Raw genomic sequence first — 24,291 nt, 5'->3', positions numbered from 1 at the left:
GAAATCAAAAAAGTTTAAAAATTAATCACATTTCACTATTTAGTAAAACATGATTGTGAGATTTATAATTCCTTATCAATTTAATGTGTCACAAGTCACCCCAAGACAGTTTCTAAACTGAGTGAGAGGAGAGCAAGATAATTCAAAATGCTTTCAAAGTATAAAGCAAAGGCTCTCGTGGTATCTGTGAGAATCCAGAGCACTGAATAGGCAGCACGTGTGAAGATCAGGACAGGCCTTAGCCTGTAGTAAATCACTTCTGCTCTCAAGGGTGGGGCAGCAAATATCACTGAGTACAGGAGTCTCCCTCTTCATGACTTCAGTTGTTCATAGCAATCCGTGCTCCGAAAATATACAATAGTAATGTTCCACAATGCCACAGATTTCAAGGGAGGCACTAGGCAGAGAAGGGCTGGCTGCAGAGGTGGATCCACCACAGAACCATTGCTATTGGAGCCAGGGGTTGTGCCACTGCAAAGTTCCCTCCATGAAGGTGTTTCCCAGAACTAAAGGCAGTGCTCTTCCAATATTCCTGTTGGGGAGTCGGGAGGTGGATGGAGAATGATTTAGTACAACTGCAGCCTGGGAAAGCCACAGCACACAGGGAAGAACTCAGCCTGTAAGAGGTCTGCGTGCGCCACCTAGTGGTCATGGGAATGAGGTCTACCAGAGTCGTGCACAACCAACTACCCTGACCTCCCTGAGTGTGTGCCAGATGAGGACCAGGGAGGTGTGATGGGGTATTCTCAAGCCTGTCATAGTGCTTGTAATGTTGAGCTTTAGAAGTTTGTAGGACCCGCCACTCTTTCCTTGCCTGTCACTGACTTTTTAAAAAGGAAATACTCTTAAACTGGACCTGTTTTATTGTGGAAGAAAATAGATTGTTCTATTTCACAAGCTCCCTAAGAATAATATTTTGAAATTCATATATGATCTTGGTAATACTAAAATAAAGTTGGGTGACATGGAATGAATATATATTCTGTATGTGAAAAGGACTATGTCCATTTATATTATGATAAATGACGGCTGGATAACTATGAATTCTCCAGGATCAAGGCTGGGCATCTGAAATAGCCTTCCCAGGAATTGTAAGGCATCACAGAACAAACCAAAACCAAGCAACCAACGAACCAAACAAAAACTGGGAGCACATGTGCATCTCTTCTGGCTTCTGTCTTTTAAAATGGAGGCAGAAGTAGAGCCACCAGAAGGCTATGGTCATTGGAGCCATGTTTTTTGCCACTGCTGATTTCCCACCAGAACAGTATTTCACAGAGCTGAAGGCTGGGTCTCCTCCCAGATTTCAGAGCTGCTGAGCTAATTTATGAAGTACAGCAGCAACCTGGGAAAGCCACAAGCACTGGAGTCATAGTCCTTAAGAACAGAGGCATGCCCGCCACCTAGTGGCCATGATGATGATATTCTCGTATTCAGTCAGGGGTCCCCATCCTGAGAATCTTGTGTAATCTTGGTTTTGTTTTGTTTTGTTTTGTTTTTATTAGATATTTTCTTTATTTGCATCTCAAATGTTATCCCCTTTTCTTGTTTCCCCTCCGAAAACCCTATCATGCCCCCCTCCCCCTGCTCACCAACCCACCCACTCCCGCTTCCCAGTCCTGTTATTCCCCTACACTGGGACATCAAGCCTCCTCAGGACCAATGGCCTCTCCTCCTATTCATGTCCAACAAGGCCATCTTCTGCTACATATGCATCTGTAGCCATGAGCCCCTCCATGACTACTCTTTGGTTGGTGGTTTAGTCTGGTTGCTTCATATTTTTCCTCCTATAGGGCTGCAAACCCCTTCAGATCCTTGGGTCCTTTCTCTAGCTCCTCCATTGGGAACCCTGTGCTCATTCCAATGGTTGGCTGCAAGCATCCACCTCTGTATTTGTCAGGCACTAACAGAGCCTCTCGGGAGACAGCTATATCAGGCTCCTATCAGTAAGATCTTGTTGGCATCCACAATGGGTTTGGTAACTGTATGTGGGATGGATCCCCAGGTGGGGCAGGCTCTGGATGGTCATTCCTTCAGTCTCTGCTCCACACTTTGTCTCTGTATTTCTTCCCATGGATATTGTGTTCCCCTTTCTAAGAAGAACCAAAGTATCTACACTTTGGTCTTCCTTCTTCTTGAGTTTCATGTGTTTGACGAATTGTATCTTGGGTTTTCCGAGCTTTTGGGCTAATATCCACTTATCAGTGAGTGCATACCTTGTATGTTCTTTTGTGATTGAGTTACCTCACTCAGGATGATATATTCTAGTTCCATCCATTTGCCTAAGAATTTCATGAATTCATTGTTTTTAATAGCTGAGTAGTACTCCATTGTGTAAATGTACCACATTTTCTGTATCCATTCCTCTGTTGAGGGGCATCTGGGTTCTTTCCAGCTTCTGGCTATTATAAATGAGGCTAATCTTAATCACTTCTCCAAGCGCCCACCTCCCAAGCACCACACACGATGTTTCTATCTTCTGATACCCACAGCGGGCATTATATTCAACATGGGAGTGCTCAGGAGACAAGCTCAAACCATATCCTAACTATAGCAGACATGAGTTCTGGGAGAGCAGGGTTGGTGGGTGGGATACTGAGGTTTTAGGATATTCTTCCTAAATTCCATATTGAAAGTTAATCTTCTATCTAATAGTATTTAGACAAGTCCCTTTTAAGTAAGATTGTGACCTTGTAAAATATGCATTTACCCTTTTTTAAAATTCCACTTTCCAGTTTTAAGGGCACAGCAACACTGTGCCCCTTTTTTTTTTTTTTTTAACATTTGTGTGTGTGCACAGGCATGACTGTGCATGTTGTGGCACCTGCATGGATATCAGAGGACAACTTTCTGGAGTCAGTTTTTTGTTTCAACTCTGTGGGTCCCAAGAGTTACACCTGGTTCATCAGGCTTAGTGGCCAGTACCTTGACCCCCTGAACTATCTCACTGCCTTCACAGGACACCACATTGAGAGCAGACAGCAAACCTGCTGGCAACTTGAACTTCTCAGCTTTCAGACCTATAAGGCAATTTTTCATTGTTATAATCCTCCCATTCTTGGATACTTTGATATTCAGAACAATTGCCTTAAACAGACAAGCACAACAGAATTCAGTTGCAGAATGAAATGATACATTAAAAGTGACATACCAAGGGACCAGCAGGTCCTACAGCCTAATGTCTAGCTTACCAGAAAGTCACCAGAGTGACCTCTAGTGGCTGCTTCAGCCTACTGTGGCTAAGGGTCCAGGGTTCAGAGGCGTGGCCAGCGATGGCTCTGAAAAACTGCAATCAGGAGAAGATTCACAATGATGACTCCTGGCTTCTATATGTAAATGTACCTCTGAAACAATTTTACCACTTTCTTTTGGTGCTTACATAAGGTCAAAGCATATATATATATATATATATATATATATATATATATATATGTGTGTGTGTGTGTGTGTGTGTGTGTGTGCGCACCTGTGCACCTGCATACATACATGCACACACACCACCTGCATACCACTCACCACAGAGGAAAAGAGCCACAGTCTGGAAACAAAGAAACAAGCAAACAAACAAATGAGTAAAAACAGCAAGAGAATACAGTTTACAGCTGCCGAAGTTAGTGGTCATGCCTTGATCAGATCTGGCAACTACTAGTTCCTACAAACACTGGAGAACTCCCTTGATGAGAAGAAGTAAAAAAGATGAAATAAAAATCCAAACACTGAAATTAAAGACATGGGGCAGGAGGTACACCTTTATGGGAAAGTCCTTGTCTGGCACATCCAGGAGGCCTGGGTTCCATTCCCAGCTCAAGCCAAAAGAAAGGAAAAACCGTGCTCTGAAAAAAATTATTTTTACTCTATTTGTCCTTGCCTGTATACTAACCCATTTGGATAAAAACTAGTGTGTGTGTGTGTGTGTGTGTGTGTGTGTGTGTGTGTGTGTGTGTGATATAGGGAAAACTACATATTAAAATGAATAAGATGAGGTCATGCCTGCTCCATGTGGTCTAAGCATGGCCAGGAGACTGCACCAGGCCATGGGGGGAGGGGAGGGAGAGAGGAAAAGTAGTGAGAGGAGAGGGATGAGGAGTAGAGACCAAGGGTCAAGAGAACCAGGAAAGACAAGAGAGCACAGGGCTGAAATGTCAGGATTGTATAGGATAGAGAAGCTGGAGGAAGAGAACCAAGTACCCTGGACTGGAGAGGCTTAGGGGAGGGGATGGGATGGGAAGAGTTGAGAAGAGCACAGGGACTAAGGGAGACTAGAAGCCAGCATGCAATTTTCAAATGCTAATATGCACTACAGTTAGCCATTTGCTTCTTTAGTATCTGACAAAAAGACAATTTCATATGTGTGTGTGTGTGTGTTAAATGGGAGGAAAAATATATAAATATATATATATATATATATATATATATGCTTTGATCTTATGTAAGCACCAAAAGAAAGTGGTAAAATCGTTTCAGAGTATTGTTGACCCTTACTTTAGGCTTGAGCTGGGGATGGAACCCAAGGCCTCATGGGTGTGGCAGGCATCTACATTCCCAAGGTGGTGCACCTCTTGTCCCAAGTCTTTAACTGCAGTGTTTGGATGCGTATTTTCATCCTTTTGACATCCTGTCATTGAGGGGGTTCCCCAGTCTTGTTGAAATAGCAGTGAAGTTGCCAAATCTATCAAATCATGACAACTAACTACGTCAACTGGAAACTGTATTTCCTTTCTGTTTTCATTTCCTTTGCTTCTTTTTTGTTTGCTTGTTTGTTTTAAGACTGTGGTTCTTTTCCTGTGTGGTGAGTGGTGAGTGTGCACACCTTGCTTGTGTGCACATATGTAGGTGGGAGCACAGATACATGTGCATATTAAAGCCAGGGGTTAGCACTCTGAGTCTCCCACTATCATTCTCCACATTATTTTTTGAGACAAGATCTCTCACAGACCCAGGAGCCCCCTGAGTGAGCAAGACTAGCTGGCCATTGACCTCCTCTTAGGGAATGCTTGTCCCCACCCCCATCCCCACTCCAGCACTAAGATTACAGAGGCCCAGAGATCCAAACTCAGGTCCCCATGGTTGGATGGTAAATGAGGCACCAACTGACCCATCTCCCCACCCTCCTTTCTCCTCTTTTCATTAGTTCCCATGTCTAACAAACACCAACCCATGTGTAGTGACCCTCACTAACAGTAGCATTATTCCGTTATCCTCTGAAGAAAGATTAAAAAACAATTAAAAACTTAAAAAAAAAAAACTCTGTGATTTTAAAGATCCAGGCACTTCAAGGGAGAATAAAGTTGAGTATGTGGAGGTAATGATTGCCTGGGCTAATCAATTCTAATTTTAGTTTGATATTAATCCAAAGTTTTAGTCTAATAGTTGAGAATGGTGACTTGAGGGCCTCTCCAGCCTGCTGTGGTCACAGAGCTAGCCTTGACACCTGAAAAGCAGAGCAGCCAAGGATGTTGCTTAAAACTGGTATTCTGGGTCCTTATCCAAGGGGTCACAAAGGTATTTCTCCTCCCCCACCCCCCACACCACACACACACACACACACACACACACACACACACACACTCCTTTGCATTCTGCAGTGTTTCTGTGAAATTCAAAAGAAAATCTTTTGACCTGGAATAGAGGACATTTATCCTCTTGGCCATTTGCAGCTGAGGAAAAATAAGTTACTGGGTCTCTGCTTAGAGGCGTAGAGAAAAAAGCCTGGAACTGAGGAAAGTAATTGCCCCTTGGGAGTACCTGCAATCTTCTGCTTTTATTTCAAAAGACCTGCAAGCTCAGTTTTAAAGGGTCACCAGAGAAAAGGCCTCTCCACCCAGCTTGGACTTGCCAGGAAGACACACCCCTTCTGCGTACTATAAAGGCAACACCTGGCTCTGAGCACTTCTTCCTAGGTCAGCTGCAAGTGGAGCCAGACCTGCTAAGCAAGAGGTAAGGTCAATGCAGGGAGGTGGCTGGGAAGAGGTAGCCAGACCTCCCCACTGCTTCTTCAGGAACCAGCATGCTCCCGGTACCTCCCCCTCATCCAAGAAGTGACCAGAAAATACTCTGTGGATCCCCAACTACACCCCACTCCAGGCCGCAGGCCAGAGGGAGGAAGGTGATCCTAGCCACCGTTTTTCTTTCCCTCACCTTTCTTTTTGAATCTTAATCTGAGAGACAGTGCCCTGCAACTCCATAGGGTCAATCCTGGCTGCAGGGAGGCTGGGAGGGAAGGAAGCTGGTGAGATCCTAGACCCTCAACAATGAGAAATCCATGTGGCCCTGGTAGCTAAACATCCAGAGACACACGGCTGTGATTGGCCTGTACTTGGACAAACTGGAGCTCTGAGTTTGGGACCCAGCTGAATTAGCAGATGAGCCTCAAGCAGGGCTTGCTTACCCACTGCAGGAATCAGCTTGTTTGCAAACGGGACACAGAGGAGTGTTCCTCTTCCCTGTCACCCACATCTTACTTATTTGAGTGGCATTCTCAAATTCGCATATTTCACTCCAGCTGAGACTTCAGCCTTGACCTCAGGCATGCAAAACTGAATCCCTGGAGAACGAAAAGGATAACATTGTTATCTTTACCAGAATCTAATCTATGTAGAGTAGGTCCACGTGGTTTTCTGGATTCATTGCCTAAATGAACTAGAACTTGACATCCCACAATGGCTGAGCTCCAGACAGAAGGCTGTGTAGTGTGGACACTGTGTCAAGGCCACCTGCATGGTCCCTTTTCAGACACAACCTGTCTCAAAGGCTAGAGACATGAGACACCCTAGGTCCTGGTCTTGTGTCACTGCTGAAATCTGACCCCTGCTTTTGTGCCTGGGGCAATATTCTTGCCCTCTTGGGGAAAAAAATGGGCGGGAACACGGGTAACCAACTGCAGGTCCTAGGGGTGGGCGGCCTTGCTGACATAGTTGGCAATGTTGATCCCCCTTCTGTTGCAGCCTTCACCATGGGGCAGCTGAGTTCAGCCAACAACCTCTTTGCTTTGGAGCTGTTCCACACCCTGAATGAGAGCAACCCCACAGGAAATACCATCTTCTCTCCCGTCAGCATTTCTTCTGCCTTGGCCATGGTCTATCTGGGGGCCAGAGGCAGCACTGCAGCCCAACTCTCTAAGGTTAGCAGAAGCAAAACTGGCATAGCTCTCCCTCCCATCTCCATGCTAAAAGCTGTGCCTCAGAGTTCTTCTGGTGTGTTTTCTAAGCCATGTCAAACTGAGTTCAATAGCTACTCATGGTGCAGTCAGACATTCAGAAAAGACACCCTCCTCCTGAAAAGCCAGGTATTAGTTCATAACCGGCTTTAACTGAGCATAGAGCAGAGTCTCTGCTCAGTTGGGGAAACAGTGAAAAAGACAATGACAATACCTGCAGGCTTTGAGCTTCCATTCCCATTCCCAGGAGTGAATCTGATAGTTTTATCCTGGAAGCCCCATACCTCCCCAGAACTAGCTGTTTCCTGTTTTCCTTTTGCATTTACAATCATTACTCATAAACCATGCCTGTAATAGGGTCACCTTCAGGCATAACAGATATAGGAACATGCTACAGGAGAGAGCTTGGTAGTGGTACCTTCTTGTGGGGACAAGGTAAAGACAGCCATCTGTCTGTGTTCCCAGGGTTAGCCCTGTGCCTCTCTCCAACCTGATTTCACTGGCTGTGGCTCTGCAGGAGAAGGGATTGGAAAATCCCTGTGGCCTGTTGGACAGGACCCACATCCTCTCAGCCCACCTCTGGGAGACAGCAGGTCACCCTCCCCACAACTGCCTAGTCTTCCTTCATGGGTGTGAAGGGGACCTCTGCTCTTGGTGTTTCTTAATTCTGAGAAAGGAACTCTGCCATCATTGGCAGCCTAGACAGGAGTGGGTAAAGTGTTTCCTAACTCTGCACCTGCTGCTAGGTGCTTCTCACAGGTTATATAACACTGGTTCAGCGTTAAGGCTTTTACTGCTGACAGCTTCAGGAAACAGTAGTTTCAAGGCCTTTCCCTCCCCATTTCAGTCCATGTAGCAATCTAGCAAGCATAGCTCAGAGAGTAGCATGGACTGTGAACACTGTGTGGTTTTTGTCCTTTGTGTCTTAGAAGTGAGTAACCAGCCCAGACCTCACACAACCATAAGAGGCCTCTTGACTTTCAACTAACAGATGAGGAATTAAACTCCCACCAGAATAAAGTTAAGGAAGTTATTTTTCAAGGGAATGAGCTGTGGACCTTAATAAGAAGAAATCAGTCCCACCTTTTGGGTCTCAGAGAGGGAATGACTCTTATTTACACTATTTATATCTGAGATTTTTTAAAAAAAATTTTTTTAGGAAACTTGTATGTGACATAGACTAGAAAAATGACCACAACATTTAAATCATTTTTTTTTGGAAAAAGAATTCAGATATAAATATTTAACATGTTAATTATTCAAATTTGTGGAACTATTAAAAAATATTTAGAAGCTGTCAGGGTTCTCTAGAGTCACAGAACTTATGAATAGTCTCTAGATAGTAAAGGAATTTATTGATGACTTACAGTCGGCAGCCCAATTCCCAACAATGATTCAGTCGCAGCTGTGAATGGAAGTCCAAGGATCTAGCAGTTACTCAGTCTCACGCAGCAAGCAGGCGAAGGAGCAAGAGCAAGAGCTAGACTCCCTTCTTCCAATGTCCTTATATTGTCTCCAGCAGAAGGTGTAGCCCAGATTAAAGGTGTGTTCCACCACACCTTTAATCCCAGATTAAAGGTGTGTTCCTTAAACTCGGAGATTCAATCTTCTGGAATCCATAGCCACTATGGCTCAAGATCTCCAAATCAAGATCCAGATAAGGATCTCCAAGCCTCCAGATAAGGGTGAACCTTCCAATTCTGGATTGTAGTTCATTCCAAATATAGTCAAGTTGACAACCAGGAATAGCCACTACAATCCACCCCTTGTCAACTTGACACAAATAATATCTCATGTTCACATGAAATAATAACAAGGTTGTGAATACGCCTAACATGATATAACTATCCCTTGTACAATTGCAAACGTATTTGTAAATTTACAATTGGGCATTCATATTACTTTATAATCCTCGTTTCTGCAACTGGTTACGTGGCCTTAATTGGTATTTATAACTACCTTCCTCTACTACCCATTCTGTATTTCCTTCACCTTCAGCCAGCACCTCAGCAGGTCTTGGCTCTTTTCCTGGAGGATTGACCCATACCTTCATTCCTGATGGGTCTGCATCCTTTGTCATCCTGCTTGGATTAGGCTGTTGTAGTTTCCCATTGACTTTAATCACAGGACATGGTAGTACTAAGAGACGCCCTAAGGGATCTCCTACACTCCAGACATAATCTTGCTTACCTCCATTGTGAAGAGGTAATCCAATTTCCCCATGGTAATCTGGATCTATCACCCCTCCTAACACTGTTATTCCTTTTTTAGCCTGTTGGCTTAAGGGCATTAGAAGCCCAAAATGACCAGGGGGAAGTCTGAGCTTCCAGTTCAATGGAATGTTTGTTATAGCTCCTGGTAGGAGCACTCCCCTCTCTGGAGCCAAAACTTCTAGGCCAGCAGAACCTAGAGTTATGGGGACAGGAAGCAAAAATTTTCCTAGAGGGTCACTAGGAGTGATAGTAAGTGGAACTATTCCTTTTTCCACCCCTTGATTCCTGGACCCATGAATTCTGGCTATGGGTGAAACTGTACCATATATCGAGCGCTGATTCAAAGCATATACTGCCTTCTGAAGAACTCTGCCCCAGCCTTCCAAGCTGTTACCACCTAATTGGTGCTGTAACTGCATCTTCAAAAGGCCATTCCATCTTTCTTTCAGACCAGCTGCTTCAGGATGATGGAGAATGTGGTAAGACCAGTGAATTCCATGATCGTGGGCCCACTGTCGTACTTCTCGGGCTGTGAAATGAGTTCCTTGGTCAGAAGCAATACTGTGTGGAATACCATGACAATAGATGAGGCATTCTGTCAATCCATGAATGGTGGTTTTAGCAGAGGCATTACGTGCAGGAAAGGCAAATCCATAACCAGAATAAGTATATACTCCAGTAAGAACAAAACGCTGTCCTTTCCACGAAGGAAGTGGTCCAATGTAGTCAACCTGCCACCAGCTTGCTGGCTGGTCACCTTGAGGAATGGTGCCATATCTGGGACTCAGTGTTGGTTTCTGCTGTTGGCAGATCTGGCAATCAGCAGCAGCTGTAGCCAGGTCAGCTTTGGTGAGTGGAAGCCCGTGTTGCTGAGCCCAAGCATAACCTCCATCTCGACCACCATGGCCACTTTGTTCATGTGCCCATTGAGCAATGACAGGGATGGCTGGGGAGAGAGGCTGACTGTCCACAGAACGGGTCATCTTATCCACTTGATTATTGAACTCCTCCTTGGCTGAAGTCACCTTTTGGTGAGCATTTACATGGGACACAAATATCTTCACATCCTTTGCCCATTTGGAGAGATCTATCCACATACTTCTTCCCCAGATGTCTTTCTCACCAATTTTCCAATTGTGATCTTTCCAAGTCCCTGACCATCCAGCCAATCCATTGGCTACAGCCCATGAGTCAGTGAATAATCGTACATCTGGCCATTTCTTCTTACAAACAAACTGTAATACCATGTGTACTGCCCGAAGTTCTGCCCACTGTGAAGATTTCCCTTCACCTGTGTCTTTCAGGGTTGTCCCAGAAAGGGGTTGTAATGCTGCAGCTGTCCACTTCTGGGTGGTGCCTGCATAACGTGCAGAGCCATCAGTAAACCAGGCTCTAGTCTTCTCCTCTTCGGTCAGTCGATCATAGGAAACACCCCATGAGGCTATAGGCACATGTTTGGCAGCAGATGGCATTGTAACAGGAGTAGAAACCATAGGCATTTGAGCAACTTCTTCATGTAACTTGCTTGTGCCTTCAGGACCTGCTCTGGCCCGATCACGTATATACCACTTCCATTTGATAATAGACTGCTGCTGTGCGCGTCCCACTTTATGATTTGCAGGGTCTGATAGTACCCAGCTCATGATGGGTAGTTCAGGTCGCATAGTAACTTGGCGTCCTATTGTCAAACGTTCAGTTTCCACTAAGGCCCAATAGCAGGCCAAGAGCTGTTTTTCAAAGGGAGAATAGTTGTCTGCAGATGATGGTAGAGCTTTGCTCCAAAATCCCAAAGGTCTTTTCTGTGATTCACCTACAGGGGCCTGCCAGAGACTCCAAACAGCATCTCTATCAGCCACAGACACCTCAAGTACCATCGGGTCTGCTGGGTCATATGGTCCAAGTGGTAGAGCAGCCTGCACAGCAGCCTGGACCTGTTGAAGGGCCTTCTCCTGTTCCAGGCCCCACACAAAGCTAGCAGCTTTCCGAGTCACTTGGTAAATAGGCCTAAGTAACACACCCAAGTGAGGGATGTGTTGTCTCCAGAATCCAAATAGACCCACTAAACGTTGTGCTTCTTTCTTGGTTGTAGGAGGGGCCAGGTGCAATAACTTATCTTTCACCTTAGAAGGAATATCTCTGCATGCCCCACACCACTGGACTCCTAAGAATTTCACTGAGGTAGATGGTCCTTGAATTTTGGTTGGATTTATTTCCCATCCTCTGATACGCATATGTGTTACCAATGAGTCCAAAGTGGTTGCTACTTCCTGCTCACTTGGTCCAATCAGCATAATGTCATCAATATAGTGCACCAATGTGATATTTTGTGGAAGATCCAAACGATCAAGATCCCTTCTAACTAAATTATGACACAGGGCAGGAGAGTTAATATATCCTTGAGGCAAAACTGTGAAGGTATACTGTTGGCCTTGCCAACTGAAAGCAAATTGCTTCTGGTGGTCCTTATGGACAGGTACTGAGAAGAAGGCATTTGCCAGATCAATAGCCGCATACCAGGTGCCCGGAGATGTGTTAATTTGCTCAAGTAACGAAACTACATCTGGTACAGCAGCTGCAATTGGAGTTACTACCTGATTTAGTTTTCGATAATCAACTGTCATTCTCCATGATCCATCTGTTTTCTGAACTGGCCAGATAGGAGAGTTAAACGGAGATGTGGTGGGAACCACCACCCCTGCATCTTTCAAGTCCTTGATAGTGGCAGTAATTTCTGCAATGCCTCCAGGAATATGATACTGTTTTTGATTCACTATTTTCTTTGGCAGAGGCAACTCTAAAGGCTTCCATTTGGCCTTCCCAACCATAATTGCCCTCACTCTACAGTTCAGGGAACCAATATGAGAATTCTGCCAATTTCTGAGTATATCTATCCCAATTATACATTCTGGAACTGGGGAAATCACCACAGGATGTGTCCGTGGACCTACTGGACCTACTGTGAGTCGGACATCAGTCAAAACTCCATTAATCACCTGCCCTCCATAAGCCCCTACTTTAACTGGAGGGCCACAATGTTTCTTGGGATCCCCTGGGATCAGTGTCAACTCAGAACCAGTATCCAGCAGACCCCGAAAAGCCTGATTATTTCCTTTTCCCCAGTGTACAGTTACCCTTGTAAAAGGCCGTAGGTCCCTCTGGGGAAGAACTGAAGAAAGGGTAACAGCAAAACCTTTGGGTGTCTTATCAAGATCCTTCCTCAGCGGAACCTGGCCACCCCTTCATTCAAGGGGTTCTGGATCTGCAAACTGTCTCAAGTCTAGAAATTGATTCACTGGCCGAGATTGCTGTTTACCACGATCTAATGTAGCCTTTCTTTCATTTGGCTGTTTACCACGCTCTAATGTAGCCTTTCTTTCATTTGTTTGAGAATTTTTCTGCTTATACAGATCAAACAAATATGCAGTAGGCTTCCTATGTATTTCATTCCTGGAAACACCATGATTGGTTAGCCAGTACCAACGGTCCAACCGAGTCATGCCATTATAAATTTCACCTCTCCTGTGCTGACCATTACTGGGTATGTTATTATAAACATTCTTTTGTCTACGCTGTCCATTATAATAACTAGAATCACCTTGTCTCCGGCGATTCAATGCTGCCACCTGGCCCTTGTTACCTCGGAATCCAACTAAACCCAGTGAATTTAATTCATCTAATTGAGCAGAAGCATCTCCAATGCTAAGATCTGGCACAAGGAAAAGGGAAAGAACAAAACCCTTCAAATGTGCTGGTGCCCCTCTCACCAATTTGCGTCTTATAGAGCTGGTGAAAGGCATATCTTCTGGACCTTCCCATTGTGGACAATTATGCTTTACACAATATATCCACTCTAGCATTGCAATTTCCCTAAGTCTTAAAATCCCTTCATCAACACTAAGCCACGGAATATCAGGCATCTCCAAGTCATTTCCAGTAGGCCATCTTTTGATAAACACCTCAGCCAACCATTCAAACAAACTTTTGACACCTTTTTTAACTATGCGAGCTTCCGTATTAAACCTAGAATCTCTACTCAGAGGACCCATGTCAATAAACTCAGCCTGCTCTAGTTTTATGTTCCTTCCACCCTTATCCCACACCCTTAAAATCCATTCCCACACATATTCACCAGGTTTCTGCTTGAATGAATTAGCAAACTCATTAAGCTCCTTAGTAGTGTAGCGAATTTCCTCATGGACTACACTTTCTACCTCCCCTCTAGGAGCCTGTTTTGCTTTGAGTCTGGTTACAGGTCTAGAAGAAACTATTGGTGGGCCTTGAGAAACATCAGTAGTGAAAGTCATTGCTGGTTTATCAGACTCTGCAAAATTAATTTCCTCATGTGGGGAAGGCATTATTTCAAGGGGTGGGGCTGAGGGTACTACTTCCTCAGGTGGGGCAAACCCTTGAGAATCTGAAGATTCAAAATTCTCAGATTCAACATGGTCTTCCCACACATCCCCGTCCCATGTTGTAGGATCCCATTCTTTGCCAATTAGAGCCCTTACTTTAACTGTCGACACACTCTGAGGCTGAGACTTGAATTTTCGCTGTAGTTCAGCCAAACTTACAATGAGAGTTTCTGTTTGATTTTCTGTAACTTGAGCTCTATTGCTACAAGATAGAAGATTCTCCTCAAGGACACACTTAGCAACTTTTAGATCGTTTACTTGTGTCTGAAGCCTTTCGATTTTATCACACAACTCCTTCCTTTCATTCATCATTTTTTCCACAGATACTAAGAGCAGCCAGCCAGTAAAATCATTTTCCGATTTTTTCCCCATCTTGTAGAAAGCTTTGTGCACTGAATCACCTAATTCATTAAGAAAATCAAGGTCATTAGCTTCTTTAAGTTCGGAATATAGTTTCAACCATGGGTCTTCAAAATTCTCTGAGCTCCCAGGAGGGAGAGAATCTGGAGAGGTTTCAATATTTGAAAGTGCTGGTGGATCAACAAGCCAATTCCAGTATTTTAAAAGATTCATCCTTGTACTTCTGTTACTCTAGAACCACTCCTGGTACCAACTTCTGTATTAGTCAGGGTTCTCTAGAGTCACAGAACTTATGAATAGTCTCTAGATAGTAAAGGAATTTATTGATGACTTACAGTCGGCAGCCCAATTCCCAACAATGATTCAGTCGCAGCTGTGAATGGAAGTCCAAGGATCTAGCAGTTACTCAGTCTCACGCAGCAAGCAGGCGAAGGAGCAAGAGCAAGAGCTAGACTCCCTTCTTCCAATGTCCTTATATTGTCTCCAGCAGAAGGTGTAGCCCAGATTAAAGGTGTGTTCCTTAAACTCGGAGATTCAATCTTCTGGAATCCATAGCCACTATGGCTCAAGATCTCCAAATCAAGATTCAGTTAAGGATCTCCAAGCCTCCAGATAAGGGTCACTGGTGAACCTTCCAATTCTGGATTGTAGTTCATTCCAAATATAGTCAAGTTGACAACCAGGAATAGCCACTACAGAAGCCATGTCTAATTATAATGTCTCACTGGGCTGTATATTTCTGGTTCCATTTTATTTTCTGTGCCAATGATATATTAATAAAATATTAGGCTGCAGCTACTTGGTATCCAACCGAAAATAATTTGATAGAAGTAGACACCAGGGAATCACTTCATAACCTCAAACAAAATGATTGTATAAAGCATGTTTTCCTTCCTTTAGACTCTGCATTTTGACTCTGCTGAGGACATCCATTCACAGTTTCAAAGCCTGACTGCTGAAGTGAGCAAGCGTGGAGCATCTCACACTCTGAAACTTGCTAACAGACTGTATGGAGAGAAAACCTACAACTTCCTTCCTGTAAGTACCTAACTCTTCACATTCTGAAACTTCCTGAAGTAACACAGACCTTTCCAGGCACAGCCATGTTGCGGGCATTCATAAAAACAGCAAAGAATGTGTGTGAGACTTTCATCTCATAGTCTTTCTTCTTCTTAATTTTCTATTGGTTATTTTATTTTTTTACATTCCAAATGTTATCAGACTTCCTGGTTTCCCCTCTGCAAATCCCCTATTCTACCTTCCTCCCCCCTACTTCTATGAGGGTGTTCCTCTGCCCATCCACCCACTCCCGCCTCACTACCCTAGCATTCACCTACACTGGCATCAGGCCTTCACAGGACCAAGGGCCTCTCCTCCAGTTGATGTCAGATAAGGCCTATGTCTGTTACATAGGCAACTGGAGCCATGGGTTCCTCCATGTATATTCTTTGGTTGGTGGTTTAGCCCCTGGGAGCTTTGGGCTGTCTGGTTGGTTGATATTGTTGTTCTTCCTATGGGGTTGCAAACCCCTTCAGCTCCTTCAATCCTTCCCCTAACTCCTTCATTGGTGTCCCCTGTGCTCAGTTGGATGGTTGGCTGCAAGCGTCTGCATCTATATCAGTAAGGCTCTGGCAGAGTCTCTCAGGAGACAGCTATATCAGGCTCCTGACAGCAAGTACTTCTTGGCATCAGCAATAGTGACTGAATTTGGTGGCTGCATATGGGATGGATCCCTAGGTGGGGCAGTCTCTAGATGGCCTTTCCTTCAGTCTCTGCTCCACTCTTTGTCCCTGTATTTCCTTTAAACAGGAAAAATTCTGGGTTAAAATTTTTGAGAAGGGTGGGAGGTCCCATCCCTCAACCAGGGACCTTGCCTAACCTCTCCATTTTGTCTCTATAGGTTCTCTCTCCCCTTTATTGGGGATTTCAGCTAATGTCATCCATGTTGGGTCCTGGGAGCCTCTTGCTTTTCTGGTACCTGGGACTTTTTGTTGGCTACCCCCAGTTCCCCATCCCCCATTACTATATACCTCTGTTCAATTTCCCGACCTTCTGTACATCTCCCCCATCTCCTTCCACACCTGATCCTGCCTCCCTTTTTCCTCTCCCTCTCCTTTGTTCTCCCAAGTCCCCTCCCACTATCTACCTCCAGTGATTATTTTGTTCCCCCTTCTAAGTAGGGCTGAAGCATCCACACTCTGGTATTCCTTCTTCTTGAGCTTCATATGCTCTGTAAGTTGTATTGTGGGTATTCTGAGCTTTTTTTCCTAATATCCACTTATCAGTGAGTACATACCATGTGTGTTCTTTTGTCACTGGGTCTCATCACCTTGAGAAAGCAAGGACTGAAGGGATGCCTCTGTGGAGAAGAGCGCTTCCTGTGCAAGCATGAGAAAATGAGTTTGGATACCATAAGCCATGAAAAATGCCAGGCATGGCTCTATACTCTCCTGTAACCCCAGCCCAATGGGGATAAGAGCTATGAGGACCCCTTGGCTTGTGGACCATGAGCCTAGACAGGTTCCGTGGGGACCTTGTTTTAAGGGAATAAGGCAGAAAGTGAAAGTAAGACACCTGACATATTCTCTGGACTTCAAAAATGCACAAATATGCACACCCATATACATATATGTACACACATACACCCTAATCTCTCTCTCTCTCTCTCTCTCTCTCTCTCTCTCTCTCTCTCTCACACACACACACACACACACACACACACACACAGAGCAAAAGTGGGTCTGAAAAGCCACTTGACGTATAATCAACATTTACTCAACTACGAAAATATTAATGTAAAATTCAAAATGATGAGTAGCCTTTGTATTAACACCAGAAATGTTATATAAAGGGATATACTTGCCACTACAGCACTGTAACCTTCAAAGATGACTAGGACACAGCACATGTGAGGCAAAGGTAGGAAGACCTCTGTGAGTTCAAGGGCAGTCTGGTATACAAAGTGATTTCCAGAACAGCCAGGGCTGGTACACAGAGAAACCTTGTCTCAAAATTTAAAAAAAAAAATTTAAAAAAGAAAGAAAGAAAAGAAAAAGAAAAAGACAAAGGCGGGGGGAGGGAAGGGAAGGGAAGGGAAGGGAAGGGAAGGGAAGGGAAGGGAAGGGAAGGGAAGGGAAGGGAAGGGAAGGGAAAGAAATGATGATTAATTGATTAGGACAGTAAATTTACTGTTGTGTGATATTCAACACAATAGAAAGGTATAAAGCTTAGGGTTGTTGTTATCATTCATTCATTCATTCATTCATTCATTTTGCTTATTCCCTTTACATCTCGTTCACTCCTGTCTTCTGGTCACCATATCCCATAGTCCCTCCTCATCCCCTTCTCCTCCAAGTAAGTTGGTCCTCTCCTTGGTTATGCCCCCCACCCTGGCAATTCCTCTCCCACTGAGACCACACAAGGCAGCCCAGCTAGAAGAACATATCCCACATACAGGCTACATGTTTTGGGATAGCCCCTGGCCAAATTGTTCAGGACCCATATGAACCAAGCTGCACACCTGTTACATATGTGTAGGGGGGATTAGGTTAGGACTTCATTAATTTCTTTGGGGGGGATTTTGAAAACTTCTGCTGGAAATATACATTATTCATGATACTTCATTTATTTAAAATCAGGAGTACTTGGCTTCAATCCAGAAAACGTACAGTGCTGACTTGGCCCTTGTGGATTTTCAGCATGCTTCTGAGGATGCAAGGAAGGAGATAAACCAGTGGGTCAAAGGTCAAACAGAAGGTGAGAGGCTGAGCAGTGCTGGCTCTGTTAGTCAGGTCCCCTTCTGGAGCTCACCCTGACACAATCAGCTTACTGAGGAAAGGCAGATTTTGACTCACAGTGGTGCAGGTTCTGTTTTATTAATAGTCGACTTTATTGCTTTGTCACAATGGCGACACTGCACCTCTTGTTAAGACAGCACAACAGAGGAGGCCTGTTCACCTCACTGGTGAATAAAGAGAAAGAGAAAGAGACCAGTGTCTCACAGCCATTTTCAATAGCAGCAAGCCTTCTCCAAGGTAAGATTGTTGATGAAGACCTACAATCCTAGCATTTGGGAGGCTGAGGCAGGAGGATTGTTTGAGTACACATAGGAAGACCCTGTCTCAAAATAAAAATAAATTAAAAAAAAAACATATTTCCCAATGATCTATAGGTGGGTACACCGTCACCTAGGACTTACATTTTAAAGGTTCCTCTGTCTTCCAATGCAGGATAGGCTATAGACCAGCCCTTTAAGACAGGGTCCTTTGTGGCACTCATCTGAATCATAGCAGAACAATTGTGCACAGGTTCTCACTCTCCTGCACTCTCTCACTTGCATCTCCTGTCTCCCTACCACAACTTCCCAAATCCTGGCTTATGTGCACTGACATTCAGGTGCTATTCCCTAGATTAAGGGACAATGTAAGATGTCAGAATTTGGAGGGATAGAGAGATGGCTCAGTGGTTAAGAGCACTGACTGCTCTTCCAAAGGTCCTGAGTTCAATTCCCAGCAACCTCATAGTGGATCACAACCATCTGTAATTGGATCTGACTCCCTCTTCTGGTGTGTCTGAAGACTGTAACAGTGTACTGACATATATAAAATAAATAAATCTTTTAAAAAGTATGTCAGAATTTTATTAGTGGATAAAAACAGACATGATTTAATGGAAGTAGTTAGGTATCTATGGGTTCCCCTAAAGTAAAATTTAAAGTTAAAATCAACATTAAAACACAGAATAAATTTAATAAAAATACTTATCCAGAAGTGTTTGGTGCTCATATGGAGAGAAATGAAACCTGAAACTTCATGGAACCATGAAGTAAGTATTTAGAAACTGTTGCAGTCATGATATTTTTGGCCACCATCTTGTCCAGTAACTCAGAAGTAATGGGTAGGGAGTGACTCACCCTCTGGGCTCAATTCAGCTGTGTAATAGATCTGTCCTCAGTCTTATTTCTGAGTGAGTCAGCACCCAGGGATCCTGTCTGGAATTCTATCAGTTCCAGCAGTGCATTTTGCTGTGGGGAGAGTGGCTTCTGTTTCAATAGACTTTCCCATTAGACAAGTCTTATTATCTTTTTGATATCTCTTCAAAGTCCTTTTCATAAGAGCAGGCTCCTACTTAGCATATTTGAAGATATTATTTACCAGTGATCAAAACTATTTCCACTAAGGAATATGGTTTCTTTTTTGTAAAAAAAAAATAGCCACTCACAAAATAATGGTTACTGTTTCTTCCAGGAATGGAGAACATTCTTGTTTTAAACCTTGAAAACATTTGAGTGACTTTAAGAATATTTCTTCCTGTCCTAATGATGGGCATGAAGGTCATGGAAGACTAGACAGGAGCCTGACACTAGAGAGGATCCTGTTAGGTCTTGCAATTTGTTTTATTTAAAATAAAAATTGGACAAGTGAGTCTTTTCTAACACTGAGTTAAAACAAAATAAAGTTTGAAGTCTATGTTTGAGTTAATAAATCATTGCTTTAAATTTGGAATTCTAATATGGACTTTTAAAGAAGCTTACTTCATCTTTTCAGAGAAAATTCAGGAACTGTTTGCTGTGGGTGTGGTGGACAGTATGACTAAACTTGTACTAGTGAATGCCACCTATTTCAAGGGAATGTGGCAGAAAAAATTCATGGCACGGGACACAACCGATGCTCCATTCCGACTGAGTAAGGTCAGGTGACACCATCATACTGGGATGCTCTTGGTTGTACATGTGTGAATGCTGGGGATGTAGCACAGGGTCTTCAAGGCCTTTACCACTGAGCCCTCTACCCCAAGACCTCAAATTCACCTCTGCTCTAAAACACAAGAGAGAATAATTTCAGTGATTTTTTTGTTTCCATTCAGAAAGTCACAAAAACAGTGAAGATGATGTATCTAAAGAATAATCTTCCATTTGGCTACATTCCAGACCTGAAGTGCAAGGTGCTGGAGATGCCTTACCAGGGTGGAGAACTTAGCATGGTCATTCTGCTGCCTGAAGACATTGAGGACGAGACCACAGGTCTTGAGGAGGTAACTGGCTCTCAATGTCATGGTTTATGTTTTGTTACACAGTACTGTCCTTATACTTCCCATGTGTCCATTGAACCATAAGTACTTGTTCATCCACAGACTTTACCCAAAATTCCTTGCAACGACAGTCCCATTTTTGTCAATATAGTCCATCAGACATTACTGTTCTGAGGCCTCATGTTTATACAGTTATTATTACTATTACTATTATTATTATTATTATTTATTCTCAGTGCCCAAGTACCTTGGACAAGGGACATGTTCTGTCACTGAGCCACACCCCCCAGCCCAGGGGCCTAATGTATAAATATTCAGAACATTTGCTGCCTCCAGTGAATAATTGTGAGGGGAAACATGTAGAGATTCAAACGTATAGGTCACAATGATAAGTGGCCTCTCACAGAAAGTCTCTTGAAGTACCTTTAAAGGAATTATAATGAGAATTTATTTACGTCTTTAGGGATTGTGTGTCTTCTGACAAGATTACAAATAGACAAAACTGTGAAGATTACAGTTTTCCCTCAGCAATCCTAGGCTGTCCTGTGGCTTAGCTCTTGTTCCTTCCCAGCCTACACTTGTAATCAGGAAGGAGCCTACTGTCATTCCAATGTACAGAGTATCTACCGGCATGAGTGTGGTCCATTGATCAGTTGTGTTTTCTGGTTGGTAATTAAATGAGGCTCTAATCTCAAGAACCAAATTGTCACTATCCATAAGATAAGTGGTTCTGTTCTGGTCTAATGGAGGAACAATAATGCTTGCTATTTATATGGTACTTACTATGTGCCAAACTTTTACATTTATCAATTTATTCAATGGTCACAACAATGCTACAAAGTTGATACCATTAGTATCCCTATTCTATTCTATTCTAGGTTCTACTCTATTCCACCTTACTCTTCCCTACTCGATTCTACTCTACTCCATGGACAAGGTCATACTATAAAGCCTAGGTTGACCTTCAGCTTACATTCCTCCTTCAGTACCTTCTGAATACTGTGATCGCAGGGTGTATGCCCCCATATCAGCTGGTTGTCCTTTTAAATAACTAAGTCCCATACATTTTGTCCCTTTTTCATTTTTACCCAGGGATTATTAGATATTCCTTCAGCGCTAGTGGAATTTGCAAATCACTACAACCTTAGAGGGATTCAGAATAAGTAGAAGAAACATAAAATTTTCCTTGTACCATTCAAGCAATCAAGATCATACTCCATTTATATCCCATCAGCCATGTGATTCAGTGAGATAGAAGTTTTTAAATCCTGAGTGGATGGACAGATGGACAGATAGCTGGACAGATAAAGGAGAAGAACAGAAGAAATAAATGAGTGTGGCAGAGAGAATTGGATACATGAATGGATCATGGGTGGATGGATGGGTGAATGGATATATGTACTGATAAACAGATATGTGGATAAATAGATGATAGATGTATTGTTTTTAAAAAATGTACTTGAACCCTCAAAGACATGGAAAATAATGGTGCTATATTCCATCAGCGGACATATAAAATTAAATCTATGTGGAACCTGTTTGAGTAGAACACATGAATAAAACCTTTGAGATGTGGCAATTATGAGTCAGTTCATTGGAATAGTACCTCATTACAGTAATAAATTAACTGCTTTCTGCCTTACATTAATTCCAGATTGAGAAACAATTAACTTTGGAAAAACTGCAAGAATGTGAGAACTTACAAAACATTGATGTCTGTGTCAAATTGCCCAAATTCAAGATGGAAGAGAGCTACATCCTCAACTCTAACCTGGGCCAACTGGGAGTGCAGGATCTCTTTAGCAGCAGCAAAGCTGATCTCTCTGGCATGTCGGGATCCAGAGATCTTTTCATATCAAAAATTGTTCACAAGTCCTATGTGGAAGTGAATGAGGAGGGAACAGAGACAGATGCTGCCATGCCAGGCACTGTTGTTGGATGCTGCCTGATGCCCATGGAATTCACGGTGGACCATCCATTCCTTTTCTTCATTCGGCACAATCCCACGGCTCATGTGCTCTTCCTTGGCAGGGTTTGTTCCCCATAGAAGAAGGAGACTTTAGAGATACAAGGCAGAGCTTAGAGTTTCATTACCTGAGATTTTAATAGTGATTATTTTCACTTGCCCTTGACCATAAAACCTCTATCAGAATCAAACTTGACTTTATTTTGTAAGAAAGAGCACAACTCCATTGGCTTTTTATATCCATGTCTTTTGGCATGGGTGTGTCTATTTTGTTTTTACACTGAAAAAAAAATGCTGTTGTCACTGTCAACAATGTCATGTTTAAAGTCCAAAGGACAAAATAGATATAGTTTTCTGACCATAAGGTAACCTGTACAATTGACCTACAGTACTGACAGGCATGAAAATATGTAGCTTTTCCTAAATCAGTTTTTTCTCAGTCTAAAACTAGAGTAAGACAAGAAGAAAGAAGGAGAGAGAGAGAGAGAGAGAGAGAGAGAGAGAGAGAGAGAGAAAGAAAGAAAGAAAGAAAGAAAGAAAGAAAGAAAGAAAGAAAGAAAGAAAGAGGGGGAGGGGAGGGAGGGACGGAGGAAGGGGGGAAGGAAGGAAGGAAGGAAGGAAGGAAGGAAGGAAGGAAGGGGAAGAAAGAAAACCAAAAGTAATAAAGCACTAATAAAATTAATGGATCCAAAGTAACAATTACTGTCTATGTTCTTTTGTGATTTGTGAAATGAAACAATGCTATTTCTTTTACAGAGTTTTGGAAGCCACAATAGAAGGCATCTCTGGCTGTTGAAACCAGGGTTAAAAGCAGATATGCCATAGGAACAAATACAACTGAAGGATCTCCTTCTTGTGAAGACATACCTTCTCCATGATTCTGCCCTGTACAGTTAGTGTTCTCATTAATCAGCTACTCTGGATTTCTTGATAAAGCCTCTTGACCCCCATTACTCAGGTAGCTATGGTGATAAGATGGCTTTGTGCAATGTGAAGGAATTTGGGATGGGGACTCTTGGGTTGATATGACCCTTTGTCCGATGCACTCCTTTGGATGGGTCTTGAGATTCTACTCTTCAAAATTCCTCAAGATTGGTAGATTGTAACAAACCTAAGATTTTTTAGAATTTGTAAGGCAGATGATGTCCATCCTCTTTCTCCCTGGTCTCAGGCAAGTTAAGGCTACATTCACTAAGATAACTGGCCTGACAATACAGATGTGGTGAAGACTCAACTGGTTGAAGCAAAGACCTTTCACAGAATACCAGGAAACTTTTTTCCCTTTTGCCCTATTCCCAGACTGAATACCAGTGCTTACTGTATCCAGGTTATCCTAGCTGTAGTACAAAAGCAGCAGGCATGGTCTCTGCAGCCCCTCCTTCGTGTTACTTCATTTAGTTTGAAAATGGAATGTTCCCCAGAGGCCCATGTCTTAATAGTTTTGCCCCAATATAGTGTTACTGGGAAATGGTGAGTCTTTTAAGAGGTGTGGAGGTAGGGAGGGACTCAAGAAAAGCCATCATTATGAGATGTGTTCCTGGAGGGGATGTATGGCCCAGTCCCTTCTTTCTTCTGTTCTGTCTCCACATGAGCTATTTGGGTTTACTTTCTGCTCCTTGCCATTGCCATCCCTCCCAGCCCAAGTCATCACCGACAGGAGTCTGAGATTGAGACCAAGTCCTTCTTTGCTCTTCATAGGCTGGTTACTATCTAAGGTGCTTGTCATGGCAATGACAAGGTAACTCACACATTCCTCCAGCAAAACCCACTGTTTTCATCCTACATGGTGTTCATCATCCAGAAACTGAATTCCAAGTGTCTAAGCAACTCTGCTCAACTCCATTTTGTCTGAGAGGAAACTAGAAGTAAGTTGTTAAAGGTCAAACATATTTTTAAGTCACAGATCATAGACTAGATTTTAATTCAGCTATTATGTAAACATATGTAAATATGTATATATCCCTATGAATATATATAATATATATAATATATATATAGCAAGTATTTATATATGTGTGTGTATATAGCATGTGTGTGTGTGTATGTGTGTGTGTGTGTGTGTGTGTGTGTGTGTGTGAAACCAACCCCTAGGACAACTATAACATCAAGAAAGCAAGCAGTCAGTAATGAGATGCTATAAGATAGGAGGAATTA

General features: G+C 43.1%; 1 protein-coding gene across 5 annotated transcripts in view; it reads left to right on the top strand.

Annotated features, from left to right (window-relative positions):
* Nucleotides 1-22,833, top strand: part of Serpinb1c (serine (or cysteine) peptidase inhibitor, clade B, member 1c) — a 59,411-nt gene extending 36,578 nt beyond the window's left edge. The window contains exons 1-7 of one of the 5 annotated variants that reach the window (NM_173051.2): nucleotides 5,911-5,937; nucleotides 6,945-7,120; nucleotides 15,042-15,179; nucleotides 17,780-17,897; nucleotides 19,688-19,830; nucleotides 20,007-20,174; nucleotides 21,826-22,654. In NM_173051.2, the coding sequence (NP_766639.2) occupies nucleotides 6,953-7,120; nucleotides 15,042-15,179; nucleotides 17,780-17,897; nucleotides 19,688-19,830; nucleotides 20,007-20,174; nucleotides 21,826-22,218 (1,128 nt within the window). In that variant the 5' untranslated portion in view covers nucleotides 5,911-5,937; nucleotides 6,945-6,952 and the 3' untranslated portion in view covers nucleotides 22,219-22,654. Of the gene's footprint in view, nucleotides 1-5,910; nucleotides 5,938-6,139; nucleotides 7,121-15,041; nucleotides 15,180-17,779; nucleotides 17,898-19,687; nucleotides 19,831-20,006; nucleotides 20,175-21,825 lie in introns of those variants that run through there. The other 4 variants (XM_006516708.2, XM_017315534.2, XM_011244317.2 and 1 more) reach the window with 4 other exon arrangements.
* The last annotated feature ends 1,458 nt before the right edge of the window (nucleotides 22,834-24,291 follow it).

This window comes from Mus musculus, chromosome 13 (assembly GCF_000001635.26).
Source record: "Mus musculus strain C57BL/6J chromosome 13, GRCm38.p6 C57BL/6J".
Lineage (NCBI taxonomy): Eukaryota > Metazoa > Chordata > Mammalia > Rodentia > Muridae > Mus > Mus musculus.
This window is presented reverse-complemented; position numbering and strand designations above follow the sequence as displayed.